General features: G+C 38.1%; 1 protein-coding gene across 4 annotated transcripts in view; it reads right to left on the bottom strand.

Moving 5' to 3' along the window:
• Positions 1-21,067, bottom strand: part of LOC119852235 (palmitoyltransferase ZDHHC11-like) — a 91,462-nt gene that overhangs the window by 16,562 nt on the left and 53,833 nt on the right. For all 4 annotated transcript variants that reach the window (XM_038393360.2, XM_043508554.1, XM_038393359.2 and 1 more), the window contains exons 5-8: positions 19,813-19,937; positions 18,125-18,280; positions 11,394-11,515; positions 8,229-8,287 (exon numbers count right to left, since the gene is read on the bottom strand). In XM_038393360.2, the coding sequence (XP_038249288.1) occupies positions 8,229-8,287; positions 11,394-11,515; positions 18,125-18,280; positions 19,813-19,937 (462 nt within the window). The remainder of the gene's footprint in view (positions 1-8,228; positions 8,288-11,393; positions 11,516-18,124; positions 18,281-19,812; positions 19,938-21,067) is intronic.

Raw genomic sequence — 21,067 nt, 5'->3', positions numbered from 1 at the left:
ACAAGAGGCCACTAATTAAAATGATCATTTCTAGGGCCACTGCACGCTGGATATACAAAAGAGAAGAGATGAAATTCTAATATTATGCAGAATACTGGCCAATATTTCTAGAACTGGGTGCCTAAAGTTAGACACTTAAATCCATATTTATGGTCCCAGGTAAGCTGTTTGATTTTTAGAGGTGCTAAATACGAATATTTCTGCCTAAAGTCAGCAAGACTTGTGAATGTTTAACTCTGAAAATCAGGACACTTATGTATCTGGATAATGTAGGCAATTCAGTTTGAAAAATCTGGCTGCTTTGCGCTTAGATAACATCTTTTGTCAAGTGATCTTGAAGTGCTTTGCCTACAGTCATTAAATTTCCTAACACCCTATGGAGGCATTACATCTACTTTACATATTGATCAACAGGCACAAAGAGTACCATAACATATGTAGACAGTATCCTCTGCTGGCCTAACCACAGAGATATTCTGCCAGCAATTTAGAAGAAAGCTACAATTCCTATCTTACCGGAAGTAGCGATGCAGAACAGAATCTGGCAGAACAGTGGATTGTGAGAAGATCTCTGTAGTACCACATCTTAATATTATCAGTAAAAATCTCTGCAGTTCTCCCACTTCCCTGATCAGAGATAATTTCATATAATGTAATTTTATTAATACAATTAAAAGTATGATATCTTTACTTCCGTGATTGTGGTATACAATACAGGAAGTAACAGTTCTTTAAACAAGTGGTTTTGTTAGGGGAATCCTAACATATGCCTCTCTCCTAGAAGAGAATACTTCATACCATTAAGATGCTTAAAACTGTAATAGGGCAAATTTTCATAAACACTCAATTTTTGCAGTTTTTTTAATGTGTCTTTCCAATCATAAATACGTTTCCCTGATGAGCATGATTAGCTATTCACCTCTGCAAGAATTTAATATTTCTTCCTAATATGCCCTCTGTTTATTAATTGTTTAATTCATGTGTTTTTTTTGTTCTCTTATGTTTCCTTAGCATCAGGTCTGCCTCTTTGACATTTTCTGTAATTTTGTAACAAACAAAGGTGCTGTTAATACATTTTTATATTTGCCTTCCCCAAGCAAAACAAAACAAAGAAATGCAGGCTCCCATTTTAAAAATAGACCTTATTTACTAAATTTAGTACTGATTTATTACTGATACAATAAGAAAAGCACAGAAAGCAGGAACAGAAAGCAAAAGCATCACTCTTGTTAACACAGTTATTCAACTGTCAATTTACGAGCCATGCCAAGGAGATACTATTCAATAAAAGTAAGAGTAGAACCAATTCAAGCAACCATGACAAGAAATTAAACTTAAAAGAAAAACTCCATGTAACAGAAGAGGAGGAAAGAAATTTTGGCAAGACTAAAACTGAACAAAACATGTTGCAATTAATCTAATTATTTTAAAAAGTCATTTTAAAATAATTTACAATTAATAAGTGTGAACAAAAATAAGATTTTCCTCACATAGAGGGCCAGATCCTGGTGAAAACTTTCACCAGTCCATTGAAGTCTATGGAGTAATGCTAATTTATATTACTGAGGATCTGGCCTATAGAAAAAAGCATTTGGCACTAATCTCCACTGTATTTCATTGTTCATCAGGCTGAAAATTTGTGTTATTTTAGCATTGATGCTCTATTCATTCAATTTAAAGTTACACAACACTTTCCTGAATTTATAAGGTTAATGTTGTAATGTTTTCAGAGTTATGAGAAAGCAGTCCTATAAAACCCGGGAACCAATTTAGTTTAGTGGAGAAGTTCAAGGTTAGTTTAAATCCCCACGAGATAGAATGTGCTATGAGAATACCTGGTTTCGCAGCATTCTGCTCTTACATGTACTTTTGCTGCGGGAGAACATTACATCAGAGTTAACATTATAAAACCGCAGTCCTCCTTCAGTGTTATCCTCTGTTGCTTAGCTATTGTTTCAGTCAATTAACAGTTCAAAGGCAGCCAATACAAAATATTTGGATTTTCATGAATACTTTCCAAGCCTTAAGACAAAGAAAACGCCTTAAAAACAAAGCTTTAAAATAGCAGTTAAATTTGATATTGACATCAGTGACGCAGAGATTACACATGCCTAATTACAGAGCATGTTTGCGCACACACCTCTGAACACCAAGCTGTTAGATAATTCACATTGTTAATGGCCTATTAGTTTTAATTTTTACAAGCAGCTGAAACAATAATTCTTCAAAATACTGATATTATTTCATCCCCTAAGTATGCTGCTTCAGATTTTATTGCATCTTATCGTCAGAGAGTTAAATCAAGCCTACAGGAGTTATATTGTTGGAGATTGTGGGTGTATTTAGCATAGCACTGCAATAGTCAGGGCCAATGGAAATTCAAGTGAATAAATGAAATCAAAACTTTGATTCTAGAATTTTTCCATATTTTTCTGTTTTTAAATTAAATACAAGTTCCAATTCTTCTCTAAGCACAGAGAGCATCAGCTACCAAAGGGAAAATGCCATAATTTGTAGAACTTTAAATCAGATTTTTACTCTATAAAAGCACTGAACAATTACAAAAAAACCCACAAAACCCTGTTATTTCTTTCTGGGGGGGCTTCCATCTCTATCTACTATTGCACCACTAAAATCAGCAACCAGCCATTCAGTTTGTGTCATCCATAGATGTGAAAACATCCACAAAGCATAGGTAAGCGTTATTATCCCATTATTATTATCTCCATTTTACAGATGAGGAAACTTAAGAGCAGAGTAGTTAAGTGACTTGCCCAAAGTCACACAGCAAGTTCATGTCAGAGCTTGGAGTAAAACCTACGTTTCCTAGCACACAGTCCAGTGCTATATCAACTGGTCCATGCTACATTTAGAATATAAGCTATTCAGGGAAAGTACTCCTTATCCATTTGACAGCACCTTACAACTGTACAGAGATATAGGAATTTATGAAACTGCAAACGCAGTTAATAAGATCTACCATTCTACTTCAAGCAGAAGATCCAATGATTTCAGCTCTGCATTTGAAAGCATGATAAAAGCAGAAGAGTCTGGAAACATATTATTACATTCAGAGTGTTAATTTAATTTCTTTTACAACAACATTAAAAAAGAGAGAACAAGAGAACAGATATAGATGTTAAGTATTGTTGTATATGTTTTAATAGAAAAGATATTAATATAAATGTTGGGGCTCAGAATTTATAATTTATGGGTGAGTGTAGACTTAGCATTCATGGGTGAGTTTATTAATGTAATGACTTAATGTTAGATGGATGGACAATCAAACAAAAAGGAAAAGTGTATTCTGATCACTGAAAAAAGATGTTTCTAGTGCAATCTATTTACAGAAAACATGAAGAAAAATTATAAATACCTGAATACTTCTTGGACACAGTTACCATAGGTCTCTGCAGGGCAATCTAATAGAAGACGGGTGGCAATACTTTTTGCTAAACACTTCCCTTTTATTGTTTCAGCACAGCGCATAGATACAGAGAACAGATGTATTTTAATTAAGGGGTCCTTGAATGGTAAAACTTCTCAATTTAGCCAATGTATATGCTTTCTATCAAGGGCAAGCTTCTTTCTTTTTAAATCAATTTTTGGAAAAGGGCTATTATTCTAGAGGGGGTTTTAAGAAGGTGTTTAATCCCACTTTGGATCAATCGAATATACACACAGGGCATTCAGGAGGAAAAACAAAAAGGCCTGGTGATTGAATAGGGCTTTGTTCTATGACCCCAGCTAGAATTAAAAAGCTAAAATATTTCCAGAAATATATAGAAGAAAATGACAATGATGGTGATCAATTAAATGTTCTCTGGGATGCTGAAAGGTAATAATAAGGGGGATCCTTATAAATAAAGCATCAGACCTCAGAGTTCTTGAAGGAGAGAGTTTGGTTAAAGAACTTTATGTTTTGGAAGGTAAACATAAGACTACAGGATCTAAAAGAGTGTATAAAAAATAATTTCAATAAGAGGGAAGATTAACCTGTTACAAACAGGCAAGGATGAGCAAACACTTAAAAACATTAAACAAAATCATGATGAAAAGGACAATAAAGCTCATAGGCTTTTAGCCAGAAAGTTAAAAAAGAAACAGGATAAATCAGCCATCCCTCTGATTAGAAATAAAGAGAGATTTAGTAACTGACATAAAACAGATTTATGAAACATTTTCCACACTTTATATGTTTCAGAACATCCAAATCCTGAATTTGTAAATAGATATTTGAGAAGTGAGAAACTACTTCAGCTCTTGGGGATGATGTGGTAGGCAGATTGTTGCAGAGGAAGTTGAAGTTGTAATTAAGAATTTAAAATCCAATAAAACTCCAGGTTTCAATCGGTTTTCTGGGGAGTATTATACAGCTCTAAGTGTTGTTTAAGGGCATATTGCAGGGGAATGAGATATCAGATTCATGGAAAGGGGCAAAGTCTGTCATTCCTAAAGAAGGAAATGATCTTACCAATTGTGCATCATACTGACCTATTTTTTTAATTCATGCGGATGCTAAAATTTATGCCAAGGTACTAGCAAACAGATGGAGTCTCATCAAATATGTTCACTCTAACCAATTTGGGTCTGTTGGTGGCAGGCATCTATCTGATAATATCAGAAGAACTCTGAATTTGATCTATAATGTTAATTCTATCAGTTCTAATGTGCACGAATCTCTTTGGTGCTGAGAAAGCCTTTGACTAGCGGGAGTGGGAGTAGTTCAGGTAGATTTTGGTAAGGTTTGGTTTTGGAAATCAGTTTTATAGGGGCACATTGGCCCAATATAATCATCCTCAAACGTCTGTTTTGGTTATTGGTCATCAATCCCCTCCTTTTAATTTGAAGAGGGTACAAGATAGGGGGATAACTGCAACCCTGATTGCTTTGGCAATGGAGCCATTTGCAATGAATGTGAGAAACAGATCCCCAGTAAAGGGTATCAAAACACCTTCTGGATTAGAATACAAATAGCTTTGTATGCTGATGATGTCTTGCTATATTTGCAGGATTCAAAAACCTCATTAAAAATGACAAAACAACTGACTTTGGAATCTGGGTCGGTTGAAGATTCAGAATAAACTACAAGAAATCTGAAATGTCAATAATTCATATTTCTGAAAAGGTATAAAAACCCTATGTTCAGTGACATAATTTTAAATGGATAAAGAAATCTTTAAAATATTTAGGAATAAATACTATGGAGAAGCATACAAATATTTTTAAGGCAAATTACCCTCCAATATGGAATAAAATACTTAGAGGAATAGAACACATCTGAAATTTCTAGAACATATCTGAAATTTGAAATGTCCTTTCAAAGTTATTTTTGTTTCAGTTTATCCCCGTCTGTCCTCTGACATGACATCAAAAACATGGCAGGATGTGCTATTAAAATCCATATGGAAAAAGAGAAAGAAAAAAGGGTGGTTCTGTATAAAGTTGTGTATAAGCTTACAAAATGGGGTGAAGTAGCTTTCCCTAATTTGGCTTATTATTATGCATCACAATTAAAAGATGTGATCAACTGGATTAATAACAGACCTTCCAAATACTGGGTGAAACTTGAAGACTGGAGCCCAAATATAGCTATTCATAATAATTAGTGGGTTAAAAAGAAACTTAGGTCACTAAAATAATAATTAAAAAATCAGCCATGCATGCAGCCGACTGTAGCAAGTTTGAACATTTTTTTTTAAATTTCTTGTTGCCAAGGGATTCTTCCTTAGCTTCTTTAATTAATATTTCCTTGGAATAAATTCCTTATTATCAGAGTGATTATTCATTGTGAGTAAGAGCTAAGATTACTCAAAATCAAACAGCTGTTCCTGGGTCCTGATTTGAAAATCATACCAAGAGGTATGTGATTATGTAAATATTGAAATATGGGATCTTTATATTTACAAGTTAAATATTTTATTGTGAAATCTGGATATAAGGCGGCTCTATTTAGACCTTTAACCACATTGGAAGAGTTAACCCAAGAGCAAGCTGAAACAAAAAGTTTAATATCTAAGATATATAAAATTTTGATTGAAAAAGATGTTGATAAGAAAACAACCCAGATGAAAAGGTGGGAGACGGATTTGGACAAAGAAATTGATCTGGATGAGTGAGAATATCGTCAAGGGAATATACACCTTCAATTTGTTTCAGAATAGCAGCTGTGTTAGTCGGTATCCGCAAAAAGAAAAGGAGTACTTGTGGCACTTTAGAGAGAGTAACAAATTTATTTGAGCATAAGCTTTCGTGAGCTACAGCTCACTTCATCGGATGCATGAAGCTCACAAAAGCTTATGCTCAAATAAATTTGTTAGTCTCTAAGGTGCCACAAATACTCCTTACCTTCAAATTGTGTAACTCAAAGAAAATGTTTATAAATTGATGTATAGATGACATTTAACTCCAGTTAAGAGTCATCATATTTTTGCTACTAAGGAGGTGCTTTGCTGGAGGAGTTGTGGAAAAAGGGGAAAATATGTGGGAACACGTGCTGTTTGTGTCCAGGAAGAAGATGGTTTGGGAAGGAAATTATTAGAAGAGATTCATTTTATGACAAAAATCTGGCTTTCTAGAGATCCCCGATCTGGTTATTTAATGCTCCAGTAGAGGATCTACACTTTAAATAGAACACCACATTAATTTTTTATTTATTTATTATTTTTTTAGCAGCTACACTTTGTATTGCACATTACTGGAAAATATGATTCCTCCTCTTATGGAATAATGGTATAGTAAAATCTGGACTGTCCTTGTAATGGAAAAGTTTTCATGCCAAGCATATACACAAGAGAAGCACCAAAAAAAGGATAGGCATTTAGAAATTTGGTCACCCTTTCTAGTGTACTCAAAGGAGGGAGGATCCTCCGCTAGCAAACCAGAATCTTCAGCCAGGTTGTTTGAATATTAATCTGATCCTGAATATGTACAATGATAATATTTTATATTGTACAGTTGCCTTAATAAAAAGAGCAATGGTTTCTAGTTTCAGGCAAGCAAGATAAATCAGGAATCATGGAAGAAACCAGTCTCAACTTGCCTCCTTTATTGCAAGAAGTCATTTAGTCTAACCTGTGCACCCAGTGTGATCTGCCTCCCTCACTACTTGTACCAAATTCCTCCTTTAAACTGGGAACCACTAATGGGGAAGCTAGATTATGTCAGGGAGGTCAGGCAGGAGAGAGGAGACTTGGGTTGAAACCCTGGCCCCAGTGAAGTCAATTGGAATTTTGACATGGATTTCAATAGAACCAAGATTTCACTATATGGTGTAAGGAACAGGGAGATAAGGCCAACAGCAGATTGCAGAGAGCATGAAGATGTCAATCACGTTGGGTGGGGAGAGTACTAGGATAACAAATTGATTTGTCATTTGGGAGAGAAAGGGAAAGGAAGATAGATTTTAAGCCCTCCAGCAAAGAGCTTTAGGGAGGAGTGTACTCTACTGGGCTTATCATCCTGGACAGCTACCCTTCTTCTATCTCTTCTGCCTCAGAAGTCCCTCTCTCATTGCCTGCCTTCTGACCAGCCTATCCTAGCAGGCTGCCTGTGCTGAGCACAGTTGCAGCCAGGAAAGCAGGCTGACAGCATTCTAAGAATGGAGACCACCATTTCCACTAAGTTCCCATCGTGGAGAAGTAAATTATCAGAAAAAGGGAATAATTTGATTATTTTTTTTAAATGCAGCCATACTTGAGATGTTACCAAAGCTGCATGTGAAGTCTGGAGTTGGTATGGACTCTAGGCTGTTAGATCTGAAGAGACAAAAAAGTGTTAGGCTCCCAGGACCACATGTTAAGAGGGGCCACTTTTCAATGCTTCCTTTTCAAATCTTGCAAGATGATGGTCTGAAAACATCACAGAAAATTCAGTTGTCCTCTAAGAAATTAATATGCTAAATTTTGGTAAAGCAATCTAATCTGTAGGGTATTTAAAAGAGGGATTTTACTCCCGAATTTCCTACAAATCACAGTGCTACCTTTACTATGAAACTGCTATCACCACCTCCACGATTTGGCTTTATATGATACAAAGTCATTACTGCTAAATGCTAATGATGAGTGTGGTATTACACCACACATGATCCCTGCCCCAGACATCACACACTGATTTGAATCGAACACCAATTTTTAAATCTTCAGATAAAAGCTGTTAACTGTAGTTATGCAGAGCTAAGGTAGGCTTTAAACATGGATACATTCTATTTAATTTTATATTTAACTTACCCAGATCGAGATGAAACTGAAATCTCACACTCCTTTTGTTGACTTGATAAAGACAAATCCTAAAAAAACCCCAAAAAACAAACAAACCCCCCACCACCTGTTAGAATTTTGTGCCTCTAGACAGTCTCTAGACAATATTTTTGAAAGGTTTATATTGCTTTGAGCAAATGAGGTAACACAAATATTTATATAATGCTATTAACATACATTTTTCAAATAGTACACTAATTTATTAAACAAATAAACAAACTCTTTACTTGTTACTGAATAAGTCTCATTCTATGGGTGGGCAAAATCTCCTGTTTTAATATAATAATTGATCTTATTTATCCAGCACTCAACAATATGTTAGGTATCACACACACACACACACACACACACACACACACACAGTCTGTGCCCCAAAAAGCTTACAATCTAAAGGTCAGAAACCACATTACACAGAAGAAAACAAGAAATGGGAAGATTAGAGGAAAGCAGGAGGAACGGGTGGCCACATTTTTACAGTAGGTTATGCATTCTTCTTCTTCTTAAGATTGTAGATGTTGAGGTTTCATTTTAAATGTTCATTGGATCAAATGTTCAAAGCAATACTTGTACCTGAAAGTCAGAACACACAACATATAGTGGCTCTTTGAATATAAAGATGACTATTGAAGAAAGAAGTTATTATGATAGACAACAGCATTTGCCATTTTTAAGACCAATAGAAGAGGCATTCATTCCATTCCCATGTGCTTCACTGATCTACATAACCAACCTGGGGCACCAGGTTAGTCTCTCATTTGCACTGATGTTCTTTATTAGGAGGTCAATATTCTGGTATTCTTCCACATGAATACATTATTAGACAATTCACAGTCAGCTGCAAGATTTTGCTTTCTGGTATTGTTGATGTTACAGTGTTGCCACTTATGATTTTAATCAGAACTCTTATGATATTTGGAGCTTTTCTTAAATCTCCAGCTCTTGGACTCAAGTGATTTCACAAGTCACTTTCATTTAAGGAAAAAAAAAAGTTGGAAATGTATAGCCCTCAGGATTGGGAAGGAAAGCTTGAAAACATGAACCTGAAGAGCTCAAAAACTGGAAGGCAAATAAAAAGAACTCCACTTTAAAAACAAAACAGAATGCTCAGAATTTTAAAGCCAATTTCATACATTTTGGGGGCATGAATCAAGACTTCTGAATGCTAGGTGGCAATATTGATGAGACAGAGAGTTTTAGGTTAAACTACAGACATTCCTCATGTCTTTTATAATGTTTGCCTTGTTTGCTTTCCTAGCTTCAGCTCAGAATATTGGCATTCTGTAGCCCTTTAGGTGCTAACTATTAACAATTTTTAAATGTGGACACAAAGCTGAACTCTAATCATATGACCTCAGTGTTCATGGTCTTTCTTTGCTTCAGCACCTCAACATTGGTGATTTTGCACTGCCACTTAACATATGCACTCTGGTGCTGGCGAAACTTGTCAGGTGGACATACTGAAAGAAAACATGCCCAGAATGCATATCCATATAAATGGGTGGTGAAGGCAACAGTCCAGTACAACATCAGCTTGTTTTTTTAATTTAAACCCACGCTGGATCCAAATTGTTTTTTGCAGGTGTTTTTAGATCCATGGTTTAAGGTCCATCTTTCAATATGAGATAGCACTTAGTTGTCTTAGTCCAGCATTTACCAAGCTACCTACAGTAAAACAATTTACTGGGAAAAAAAATTCCCTTATCAGCATTTTGGCTGACTTGGTGAAAACTTTTCCTGAGCTCATAGAATATCAGAGTTGGAAAGAACCTCAGGAGGTCAGCTAGTCCAAACCCCTGCTCAAAGCAGGACCAATCCCCAACTAAATCTTCCCAGCCAGGGTTTTGTCAAGCCTGACCTTAAAAACCTTTAAAGAAGGAGATTCTACCACCTCCCTAGGTAACGCATTCCAGTGCTTCACCACCCTCCTAGTGAAAAAGTTTTTCCTAATATCTAACCTAAACCTCCCCCACTGCAACTTGAGACCATTACTCCTTGTTTTGTCATCTGCTAACACTGAGAACAGCCTAGATCCATCCTCTTTCGAACCCCCTTTCAGGTAGTTGAAAGTAGCTATCAAATCCCCCCTCATTCGTCTCTTCTGCAGACTAAATAATCCCAGTTCACTCAGCCTCTCCTCATAAGTCATATGCTCCAGCCCCCTAATCATTTTTGTTGCCCTCCGCTGGACACTTTCCAATTTTTCCACATCCTTCTTGTAGCGTGGGGCCCAAAACTGGACACAGTACTCCAGATGAGGCCTCACCAATGTCGAAAGAGGGGAACGATCACGTCCCTCGATCTGATGGCAAAGCTCCTACTTATACAGCCCAAAATAGTGTTAGCCTTCTTGGCAACAAGGGCACACTGTTGACTTATATCCACTTTCTCGTCCATTGTAACCCCTAGATCCTTTTCTGCAGAACTGCTCCCTAGCCGCTCGGTCCCTAGTCTGTAGCAATGCATGGGATTCTTCTGTCCTAAGTGCAGGAGTCTGCACTTGTCCTTGTTGAACCTCATCAGATTTCTTTTGACCCAATCCTCTCATTTGTCTAGGTCCCTCTATATCCTATCCCTATCCTCCAGCATATCTACTACTCCTCCCAGTTTAGTGTCATCTGCAAACTTGCTGAGGGTGTAGTCCACACCATCCTCCAGATCATTAATGAAGATATTGAACAAAACCGGCCCCAGGACCGACCCTTGGGGCACTCCACTTCATACCGACTACCAACTAGACATGGAGCCATTGATCACTACTCGTTGAGCCCGATGATCTAGCCAGCTTTCTATCCACCTTATAATCCATTCATCCAGCCCATACTTCTTTAACTTGCTGGCATGAATACTGTGGGAGACCATATCAAAAGCTTTGCTAAAGTCAAGGAATAACAGGTCCACTGCTTTCCCCCCATCCACAGAGCCAGTTATCTCATCACAGAAGGCAATTAGGTTAGTCAGGCATGACTTGCCCTTGGTGAATCCATCTGTTAGCTATCAAAGAATCCTTCCTTCTCAGGTGATAGAATCCCTAGATTTCTGGCCCACCATATCCATTTCCAACACTAACTTTGCAGAATGCACAGGCACCAGAAAGAAGATGAATTTCTGGATGCAAGAGGGTGTACAAGGTCCTACCTGTAGGGGATCCATTCTGACAGATGTATTTTCTGTTACTTCCACATCACTTTCTGGGTCCCTGGTATTCTGTGTGCGTCGCTGCTCTGTCATATAGTCAAAAGTACTCAGCTTCTTACCCACTGTTTACAACAAAGAACACAAACTACAATTTAATTTAAACTTTTCCCGTGTAGCTATGCAATTTACAGCACAAAAAACTAGCACCACATTTTAAATATGGGATTATCCAACCTCTCTACACCACCTGAATCAAGGACCCACAATGTGTATTTCTTTGTTTCTGCATTTATATTTAGCACACTTGAAAGGATGTGAAGTGGCCATTTTGTTTCATCTCTATCATCAATAGCATCTAATAATTGTAGCACTTTCTAGAATTGTATTTCCTTATGGATATTCTATTGTGATAAACTTCAGCTTCATCAATCATCATCATGTGGGATTTGGCATTAGAAACTGTAAATCAACACACTTATAATGATATAACAGTGGAGAAGTGTCCCTGAAATGTTCCATAGTGTGATTTGGCTGCAACCAGTTGTTACTGGCAGAATGACAGACAAGTTTTCAAGAGGCTGCACTAATACAATGTTCACAGCACAGGAAGTCCTGAAAAGATTAAAAGAAATATTAGGTCCTCACAAAGAGAGAAACACAGAGTTAAAAAGCTTCCATCTAAGCTTTGAATAGCAAGTAGAGCTGTTCAAACTGAGATATTTCATTCTGGCCATGTCTATGTGTGAAAATTCTCTTCAATTTCAATCCATGCTGATGGAAACTTAAATTTCACTTTGGAATTTCCAGTTAGAAAGAACCCAGTATCACTAAGTACTTCTCCACACAACACATGGTCAACCTGTGGAACTCATTGCCAGGGGATGTTGTGAAGACCAAAAGTATAACTGGGTTAAAAGAAGAATTAGGTAAGTTCATGGAGGAAAGATCCATCAGTAGCTATCAGCCAAGATAGTCAGGGATGAAAACCCATGCTCTGAGTGTCCCTAAGCCTCTGACTGCCAGTTCCTGGGATGACAGGGAATGGATCACTCAATAATTGCCCTGATCTGTTCATTCCCTCTGAAGCATCTGGCATTGGCCCCTGTTGGAAGATAGGATGCTGGGCTAGATGTACCATTGCTCTGACCCAGTATGGCTATTCTTATGTTCTTAAATAAAATGCACTCACAATGGACAAGTTTCAACCCTGAAAGTATGCCAAAAGTCTGTGCAATTTTGATACAAGTTTTACCCCAATTGATTGTTAATCTTAGCAACTCTGCCTACATATATGATTGGTATTCAAGATGGTGATGGAACATGAAACCAGATGAGATTCATGTGGTTTTACATTTCAATAAAACTTTCTTTTGCCAATTTCTACCATCGAGTCTCACACAGTAACCGGATACTGGTACATTTCCACAAGAACAAGGAAAACGTAATGGATCAGGAGTCTGATTTCTTTTTCTCATCCATTGTCTCTGATCAATACATTTTGAAATGAATACAATTAAGGAAAAACAAGTGATTTAACTTTTTACATCTGCTTGCTGTACCAGTAGTTCAAGCAGATTTGGAAGAAAATCAAGCCACAAATTTCTTGCTCCCCCATTCCTAATCAACAGCAACAACAGGCCAAGCAGCCTGAAGACAAGAGGAAAAAAATTCCTGATACCTTTTTAAGCAAGTTCTTTCACCATTTCCTGTAGCAGTTTCTGTGCAGGCTGAACCATTGCTCTAGAGAAATAGGCTGTGTACATAGGCACCCCTGAAAATTTTTCCCCATGTACATAGATCAAACCCTGTGGGGCCATCCCTGCTGCAGCTGATGGCCCCAGACACCTTGCCTGCCCGGTCTGTACCATCATCAGCCCTTGCCTTCTAGCCCGGCCCACCCAACTGCAGTGTTACTCCCCATCTTGAGAGAGGATGCAGGCTGTTGTAAGTGGGGCAAGGACGGGCAGGCCCCTGGGGTCAGGGGGAAGCCCTGGCGAGGAGACGTAACACTGGCTGCTCCACTGCCCCCGGATCCTCCATCACGACAGAGGGGCTGTGAGGCCAGAATTGAGTGGCATTGTGACCCACACCCCTATGCATGGAGATCACAACACCATTCACTCAGTTTTGGTCCCATGACCCCCTTGTCACAACAGAGACCTGGTGGGGCCAAACCTGAATGGGTAATGGGTCAGCCAGTGCTGCTCCTCCTTGCCGCTATCAGAGGTATGCGCGATTGCAGGCCCCACTGCATGGGCACCTGGAGCATGGAACCAGACATCATGAAACCCCTCTTTTTTTCCCCTGTATCAAAGTTCTGTTTGTGTCAGGTCTGGGTGACCTCCTTATCCTTAAAATGGACATTTCTACACAAGGATTTTCAGCAAGTACCTTTGCATTCCTTCTGGAAAGCAAGTACAACTGACTTGGTTAGCCTGTTGGGTAGTTCCCACCCCTGGACAATCCCTGTGCTTGACTTATGGATGAACTGGAAGTGCTTATAAAGATCTGCAGGAGCTTGATAGGAGATTACTGGGTAATTCTGCCAGGTGTTTGTTTGTTTTTTAAACCAGAGTATTTTCCTTTTTCCTGCACTTGAGGAATTCCTAAAGCCATTTTCACTGTTGTCACTCTGTTGTTTTCTTTGAGCACCTCACAGCCAACACAGCTGCCCTCGAGTCCAAGCCATGAGAAAAGTGCAGCTCTCCTTGGCTCCATGCAGGGGTCCCAGTAGGAGAGACATATGTGGGGGAACAGCTGAAGAAGCAGCCCCAGATTTGTCCCCTAACTTTGGGAGCAGAAAAAGAGGAGCTGTGACAGAGTTTAAACGTGTGTCCAGTTCTGGGATGTTTGAAGGCACAGAAGAGGCTGCCCTGTAGCAAGGAAAAGAGCCTCTCTGGGGGGCATGAGGTTCGGGTGACTCAGGAGGGGGCTTCCTGGCTTGGGAACATGCTGCCCACAAAAGCAGGAGTTAAAGCCATAAACCTGTCAATACCCTGCCCAGCTACAGGAGTCCTCTCCCATGAGTGACTCCAGGCCCATTTTTCTTTTTTTCAGGGCACTGTGTAGCTTTCTCTCCCTGCTTGAGAGAGAAATAGACCTGTGGTGAACAAGCAAGCCCCACATATAGAGGGATGACACCACCAAAAGCGTTCATTGTATTGCCTCCACCTGCTGGCTGGGAGGTACTATTCCCAATCATCTGCATTGATTGATCAAGAACCAGCAAACTTCTCTCTAATCATAGCCTGGCTAAGAAAAGTAGATATAAATGCAAGTATACAACAATGTAATCTTAAGCTGCACTAAAATATAAATGTTTTTTTCTTTGTCAATTCCTTTTATATATACTAGTTTATTCCTTTTCGGTGCATTGCAACAATTAAGTGCACATACCTCAGTGCTTTAAAACGTTAGACTGGAATTATGTAGTCTCAGTAGCAATTCCATAGTTAAGGTGTTAAGACTTTTTCATAAAGCTAAATTTTATACCATCTGTCCTCTAACATCCATCAGAAAGTGTCTTTCCACTTGAATTTTTGTATGTTTGATGTCCTGACAGAGAAGAATCATGTACTCTAAAGCTAGAGATGGACTATACACTGGCCATTTAAGATTTGAAACGTGCAAAAATCACTAGTATTTCATTTTGCATAAGGTTTAACTTATTTGCCATCTCACATAAACAAATAAAAAACAACGACGTTAACCTATGAATTTCAAAGGTGTTGCATTTACTAATCCTTAAGGAGAGAGTTAGCAAACAAGATTCTATTAAAAACTTTGCTGGGAAGTTAACTAAATACTGTGTGCACTGTAGGGAAAAACATTCCAAGTGCTTCAGAAATTCTTCACAAAAATTATAGCTTTCATCAAGAACCATGCATAGTTTTGAGCATCATAACAACTTTTATGCATGGATAGACATTTTCAACTAGATTATAAGATACAGTGACAAATCCTGTACTGCAGAGAGTTCTATTTGATGACACAATAAGTTACTTCCATCTCTTCTACAAAGGAGAACTGACATGCAAAAATGAAGCATAGCATTAGGTTTGCATTTATAGCAAGTGATTTCAAAGGGTGATTGTGGGAACGTACTATACATTTCCCAATTTTCAAATGTTTGTTTGGAATTCAGATGTTCTAAAAAATATGTTAAAATAAATAAATCTTTATTTACCAGCTTTACTAAATTAAAGGTTTTCTGGGAATAGAAGTTTTGTGGCTATTAAATTCAAAGAATATTTTCAATGGTGTGAATATTTAATTATATCCTCTAACCTACCTACACAGTCCAAACAGTTAATTTTCAAGAGGTATGTGAATATCTGTTTCAACAGGTATGGATAATTTTTTAATGTATCATGCTTTGCCAAAGCAATCAAAGGATGATTAAAAAAATATTATAAAAGTCAAAGTCTGATTTGTTGAGTAGTCACATGACTATGGCAAAACATTGTCAAGAAGTACATTTGAAAAGGTCAAACACCTTGTTAATAATTATTTTAGTACTACCCCATACTCTGGACTTTAAAAAGAAAAACATGAAGAAAGCTAGGCTACCAGTGAAGTACTCTGGAACCTTTAATCTGATCAAATACAGTAAGAGGGGAAGAGAGTCACTGTAAAAAGCATAGAATGCTGTGGATTTCAATAAAGATGCACCTACGTCACTGGTAATCAATCAATCAATTTCCTTCTTGAAAAACAAGAAACACTCAAAAGCTCCCAATTTTTTTTTTTTTTTACTTAGGTAAAAATATCTACACAGAGGAAAAACATTACAATTAAAGTATGGAATGCAGTTTTGCAAAGCACGCTGTACAAGAGAACCTTTTAACGTTTAGTGCACTTCTTGACATGCCAATATCTAGAATGCTTTTCCAGCTCAGATATTTCATGGTGGTAAAAATGTCTTTCCTCTGGAAAAGGAAAGATTTGAAGCTGGTTGTGTTTTACACCAGGGGTGAGATTCTGTGCTATGCCTCAAAAAGAGGTGCGGTACAAAACTTGCAGTCAAGGATGAAGGTGGGCTGTGGTGGCATTAAAAGCCACCTTTGCGCCCTTCCAATCTGGGCAGATACAGGGTCTGGAGAAGCCTCTGGGGTCGTTAGATGGGCCCCCTTGGCTCTCTGAAGTTTAACAGCAGCGTCCCTGGTCTGCCTTTCAGGCCACAGTGGTGCTTGGAATTTCTGCAATTCTGTGCGCCGTGGCCCCACCCGCAGCACATTCCCCATGCCAGGGCTTGCAAAAGGGTCCTTGGAAGATGGATTCCTGGCTCTCTTTTGTAGTGTCTCCACTGGGAGAATCGTCCCACAGCTGGAACCAGGGCTTTTAGGGCTCCTTTGTGCCACTGCAGTCCTTTTACCTGGCATAAGCAGGCTGGTTCTTCTCACCCCACATACTTGCAAAAACAGAAAGCACAACTGGTAAGATCAATTGGCTATAAGATCAAGATCAAAACGCTATTACATCTTATATCACTTCAACTGAAGTGCATTTGTGGAAGTGAGACAGGAAGAGGTGATGATCAGGAGAGGGGTGGAAAGAGGGAGAAATAACCAAAAAGTGAAACAAAAGAAGCAGAGAGGCCAACTAGGCAGGTTCAATTCATAAGTTTTGAAATTACATGTACTTCATATTATTTTGAAAACTAGTTAGGAAAACATATTTGAAAACAAAAAGTATAAATATTTTAAATGGTACTTAAAATGTATTTATTTTGTAATTGCAAGAAGATGCGTTAAGTCATGCACTGGCACTGAATATACTCTAGATGTTCTCCTCTACCCCAGTAGTATATATAAACTTTCAACTTCACCGTACCTAAAAACATACGTTGGATGCATTTGCATTTTATTGTTAATGAACTGCTATGCATATCCACCAAAACAGTGGACAATTAAAAATGAAACAAACAAATATTAAAGAAAATATTCTTCCAACACTTCTGAATGTCTGCATGTCAAACAACATGCAAATAAGAATCAAGTTCTTCTCTCTGGAAAACTGAAAAGTTGAAGGGACACAAGATTACAAATATTGGTCCGTATTGACCAAAGGAAGATACTGAAAGATAGTTAGCTACGTGAAAAGTATATATTTGTAGATTAATAGATTTTTAAGGCCAGCAGGGATTATGCTTATCTAGTCACAAACTATAGAATTTCACCCCATAATTCATGCATCAAGCCCAGAACTTCTCATTGAACTATCATATCTTTAGGAAAGACATACAAATTTGATTTTAAAATGCCAAATAAAGTGAATCTTTGATCCCTCTTTAGACCCTCTAAAAGTAAACCCTTTAAAAGGAAGCAGAATTATTTCTTTCCATTTATAGGAAGAGTATACATTTCATTTTGTATGCAGGATCTTCCACAGGGGTGATGTTCACTCTTTGGTAATTAAGCTAATTCAAATAATCAGTCTTCATCTTTTTCTGTTATTGGTAAATTTTCTGGCCAAACTGCATTTGTGCATGCAAAACGTAATGTATTATTGGGGACATAGTTGCCTAACACTTTCTGTTATAACTCTCTGTTATCAGTTGCTTATAACTAATGAGCTTTGGCCACTGAGGCTGAAGTTTTCCATACTTGGGTTTATAGATATTTAAAACAAATTAAAAAGATGGAACCTTTATAGTTATTGATCGCAACAGACTGAGAAGGATGTTCCTGAAACAATCATTGCCCACCTGCTTATAGAGAAATATTACATACAGAGGTAAAGATGAAATATCAACAAGTGTCCCAGTAGCAGGAGCGATGCAATTCCCAAGAGCACAGTGATCACCGCTGTAATTAGGATTCCAGCTGCTGTAGTCTCCGCAGGAGCAACAGGAAGAAAGGCCAACCACGTGTTGTTTCCAATGCCTCCTACCAGGGCAAAGTAAAGGGGGAAAATAAAACACTTCATTCTTCTGGTAATGGAAATAGGAAAAACCAAGTTACCCACAGACTCTCCTACAGCTCAAGTAACTGTCCCTTAACAACTGGGCTTTTTGACTGTTCTTTGCACGAGGCTATTCACCTCTTATTTGTTTTGATTTAAAAAACTTTCTAAAACAGAAGGATAAATAGACTTCCTAGCTCTGTTTACTTGGACTACTCACGGGTCCTCAAAAACTGAAGATTGGGGAGTGCAACAGACTGGGGGTAAAATTTTCCAAAGCAAGTAAGTGAATTAGGAACCTACGTCTCCTTGACAGTCAATGGGACGAATGAGGCTAAGTACTTCATCACTTTTGAAAAATGGTACTTAGAGGTGCTTTTGAAAATTTTAACCTAAAGCACTGTCCCAGCATTTCTGGAGATCTGGATTCACATCTTGATTCAGGTCACAAATCCAGTGGTTTGAGCCAGACCCACCTTACAAAGCTCTGGCTAACCATGGCACAATTACCTTCTGCTCAAATTGAATCTCAGAAATGGAATGGTAGGAAGGTATTACAGATCAAGATCAAGGTGTAACTAGAATAGTTACATGGGGAAGCTTTGCATCACACACATCTGGCTCCAGCAAACCCTCACTTGAATGAGTGCCAGATAGATTTATACTTTTCCCCCATCTCCCCAACTAATTTCTGGAAGTCTAGAAGTCATACATCTCTCTAAATCTACTAAACATGTGGTAAATCGTTCAAAATCGCCTTGTGTTTAAATCTCCATTTCCAGTGTTATGGAAGACAGAAAAATTGATATAAATATCTGTTTTTAGATATTATGTGTTTAAGACAGGTTTCAGAGTAGCAGCCGTGTTAGTCTGTATTCGCAAAAAGAAAAGAAGTACTTGTGGCACCTTAGAGACAGAGTATTTCTCATAGAGCTAGAAACAAAATTTAGATTAGGCCAGTAGAATATCTGAGTAATTTAAGGGTATTTAAAAGCGCTTTTACATACTCTTTCTACATATCTGTGTGCATCCTAAGACATATGTGTGCAGTAAAATTCCTCTAGTTGAACGTGAAGACAGTTTAAATGCATATGCTTTACAGTAAGTTAGTTGACTACATAGGCAAAACACAGCAGCCACTGTGGGACCCAGAAGTCCATCATATCCAGGGATTTGTTTTATTAAAGAACGAGGTCAGGAATATGGTGGTCTGTACACAAGGGTTATATTTCCTAATCTTGGGAAAAGGTATGAAATCTTTAACTTTCACCAAGAAAACCATAAGAGAGAGGCAGAAAAGAACTCACTTTAAATTTCTCATCTAAAGAATGACCATCTTTAACATCCCAGCACCCTCCCAGCACTGCACTAGTGTCAGCCAACAACCTTCTGACCAAGAAGTCCTATTGACATCTTCTTTCAATGAAGTTTATACATAACTGGATCTCTGGGAGCAGTACCATTAGGTAAACTACGTCAAAAGTACACAATATATTTTAAGTCAATGGAAAAATACTTTCAAACTGAGGTGCTGTGCGTAGTTGTGCTGGATTCACAAAGTACTGGATGAAGACATAAAGGATCACCAGTATCAGGAGGAAGACACCAAGAACAGCAGAGGCAACAGCATTGAAGAAAAACCTATGTACATAAGAGAAACAAAACACTATACTCAGAGGATGACCAGGCATGCAGCTTCACAGAAATGAAGCTTTTGTGAACTTCCACTAATTTAAAAGAACAATATTTGTTTATTTATAAAATACCTTTCAAGTAAAAAATACACGTATGAAATTACATCAGTCTCAGTTAAAATACTTCATTCACATCCCCAAACACACCCACCCACCCACAAATGAACACTTAACTCCCTCCACTCCTCACAGGCCACCCTCTCAAGCAAAAGCCTGTGTAAGCATATGCCTTTAGGCATCCACTGAAGATAAAATAAATAATTGGGCTCTGTTGGTCCAGTGGTATGAGTTTCAGTATCTTTGGCTGCTCACCAAACATAGCCTGCCTCCAGCATCCAGATGTTTAAACCTGATTGTGTTTCTCAAATGTTGTGTGTTTCTCAAATGATTTAATCCAATGGAATAGAAGAGGCAAATATGTAAATTAGCCGAGAAGGAACCAAACAACATAGGACTTCCATAGATGAAAACAGACAATCTGGGTTGTACGGTGATAAGGGAACCAAGGTTCACCAGTGCTGTCAATTGTAACATCAGTGGCTGTGATGGAAGAAAAGAAAACTTTTTTGTCTCCATTACAGCCATTGCATAAAACTTCAAAAGTGATTTATGATATGATCAATCCGATTTGGAGCTTGGTTTCTGTCACCAGCACTTAGCCTTCTGCTCTTCTCTTTTCATGACCTTTATCACAGGCTGCCTGAAGAAAAGGTTGACCTGTGAGGAAGGTGCAAAGCTGGGGGTATGAGAACTCTACTGACAGTAGAGGACAAATAAATCAGTGTCTAACAGGACCACTGAAAGAGTAGCCCACATGCAGATATTGAATATTCTCCATTAAAAAGCTTTGAAACTCTACTGGGCCACCTGTCTTTGTGGTTAAGCAAATAAATTGGTTCCATGTACCAGAGAGAGCAAAGGGTAAGCTCTAATGCCAAACCAAAATGAGAACATTGACCACCCCCAACCCCTCCAAATCAGAGATAAAATCCAAAGCAAGCTAGTTTTAAATTTAGTGCCAAAACCCATATGGGAGTGCCCCATGGATGTCATGGTACAATATGACATCTAAGGTCA

This window comes from Dermochelys coriacea, chromosome 2 (genome assembly GCF_009764565.3).
Source record: "Dermochelys coriacea isolate rDerCor1 chromosome 2, rDerCor1.pri.v4, whole genome shotgun sequence".
Classification (NCBI taxonomy): domain Eukaryota; kingdom Metazoa; phylum Chordata; order Testudines; family Dermochelyidae; genus Dermochelys; species Dermochelys coriacea.
This window is presented reverse-complemented; position numbering and strand designations above follow the sequence as displayed.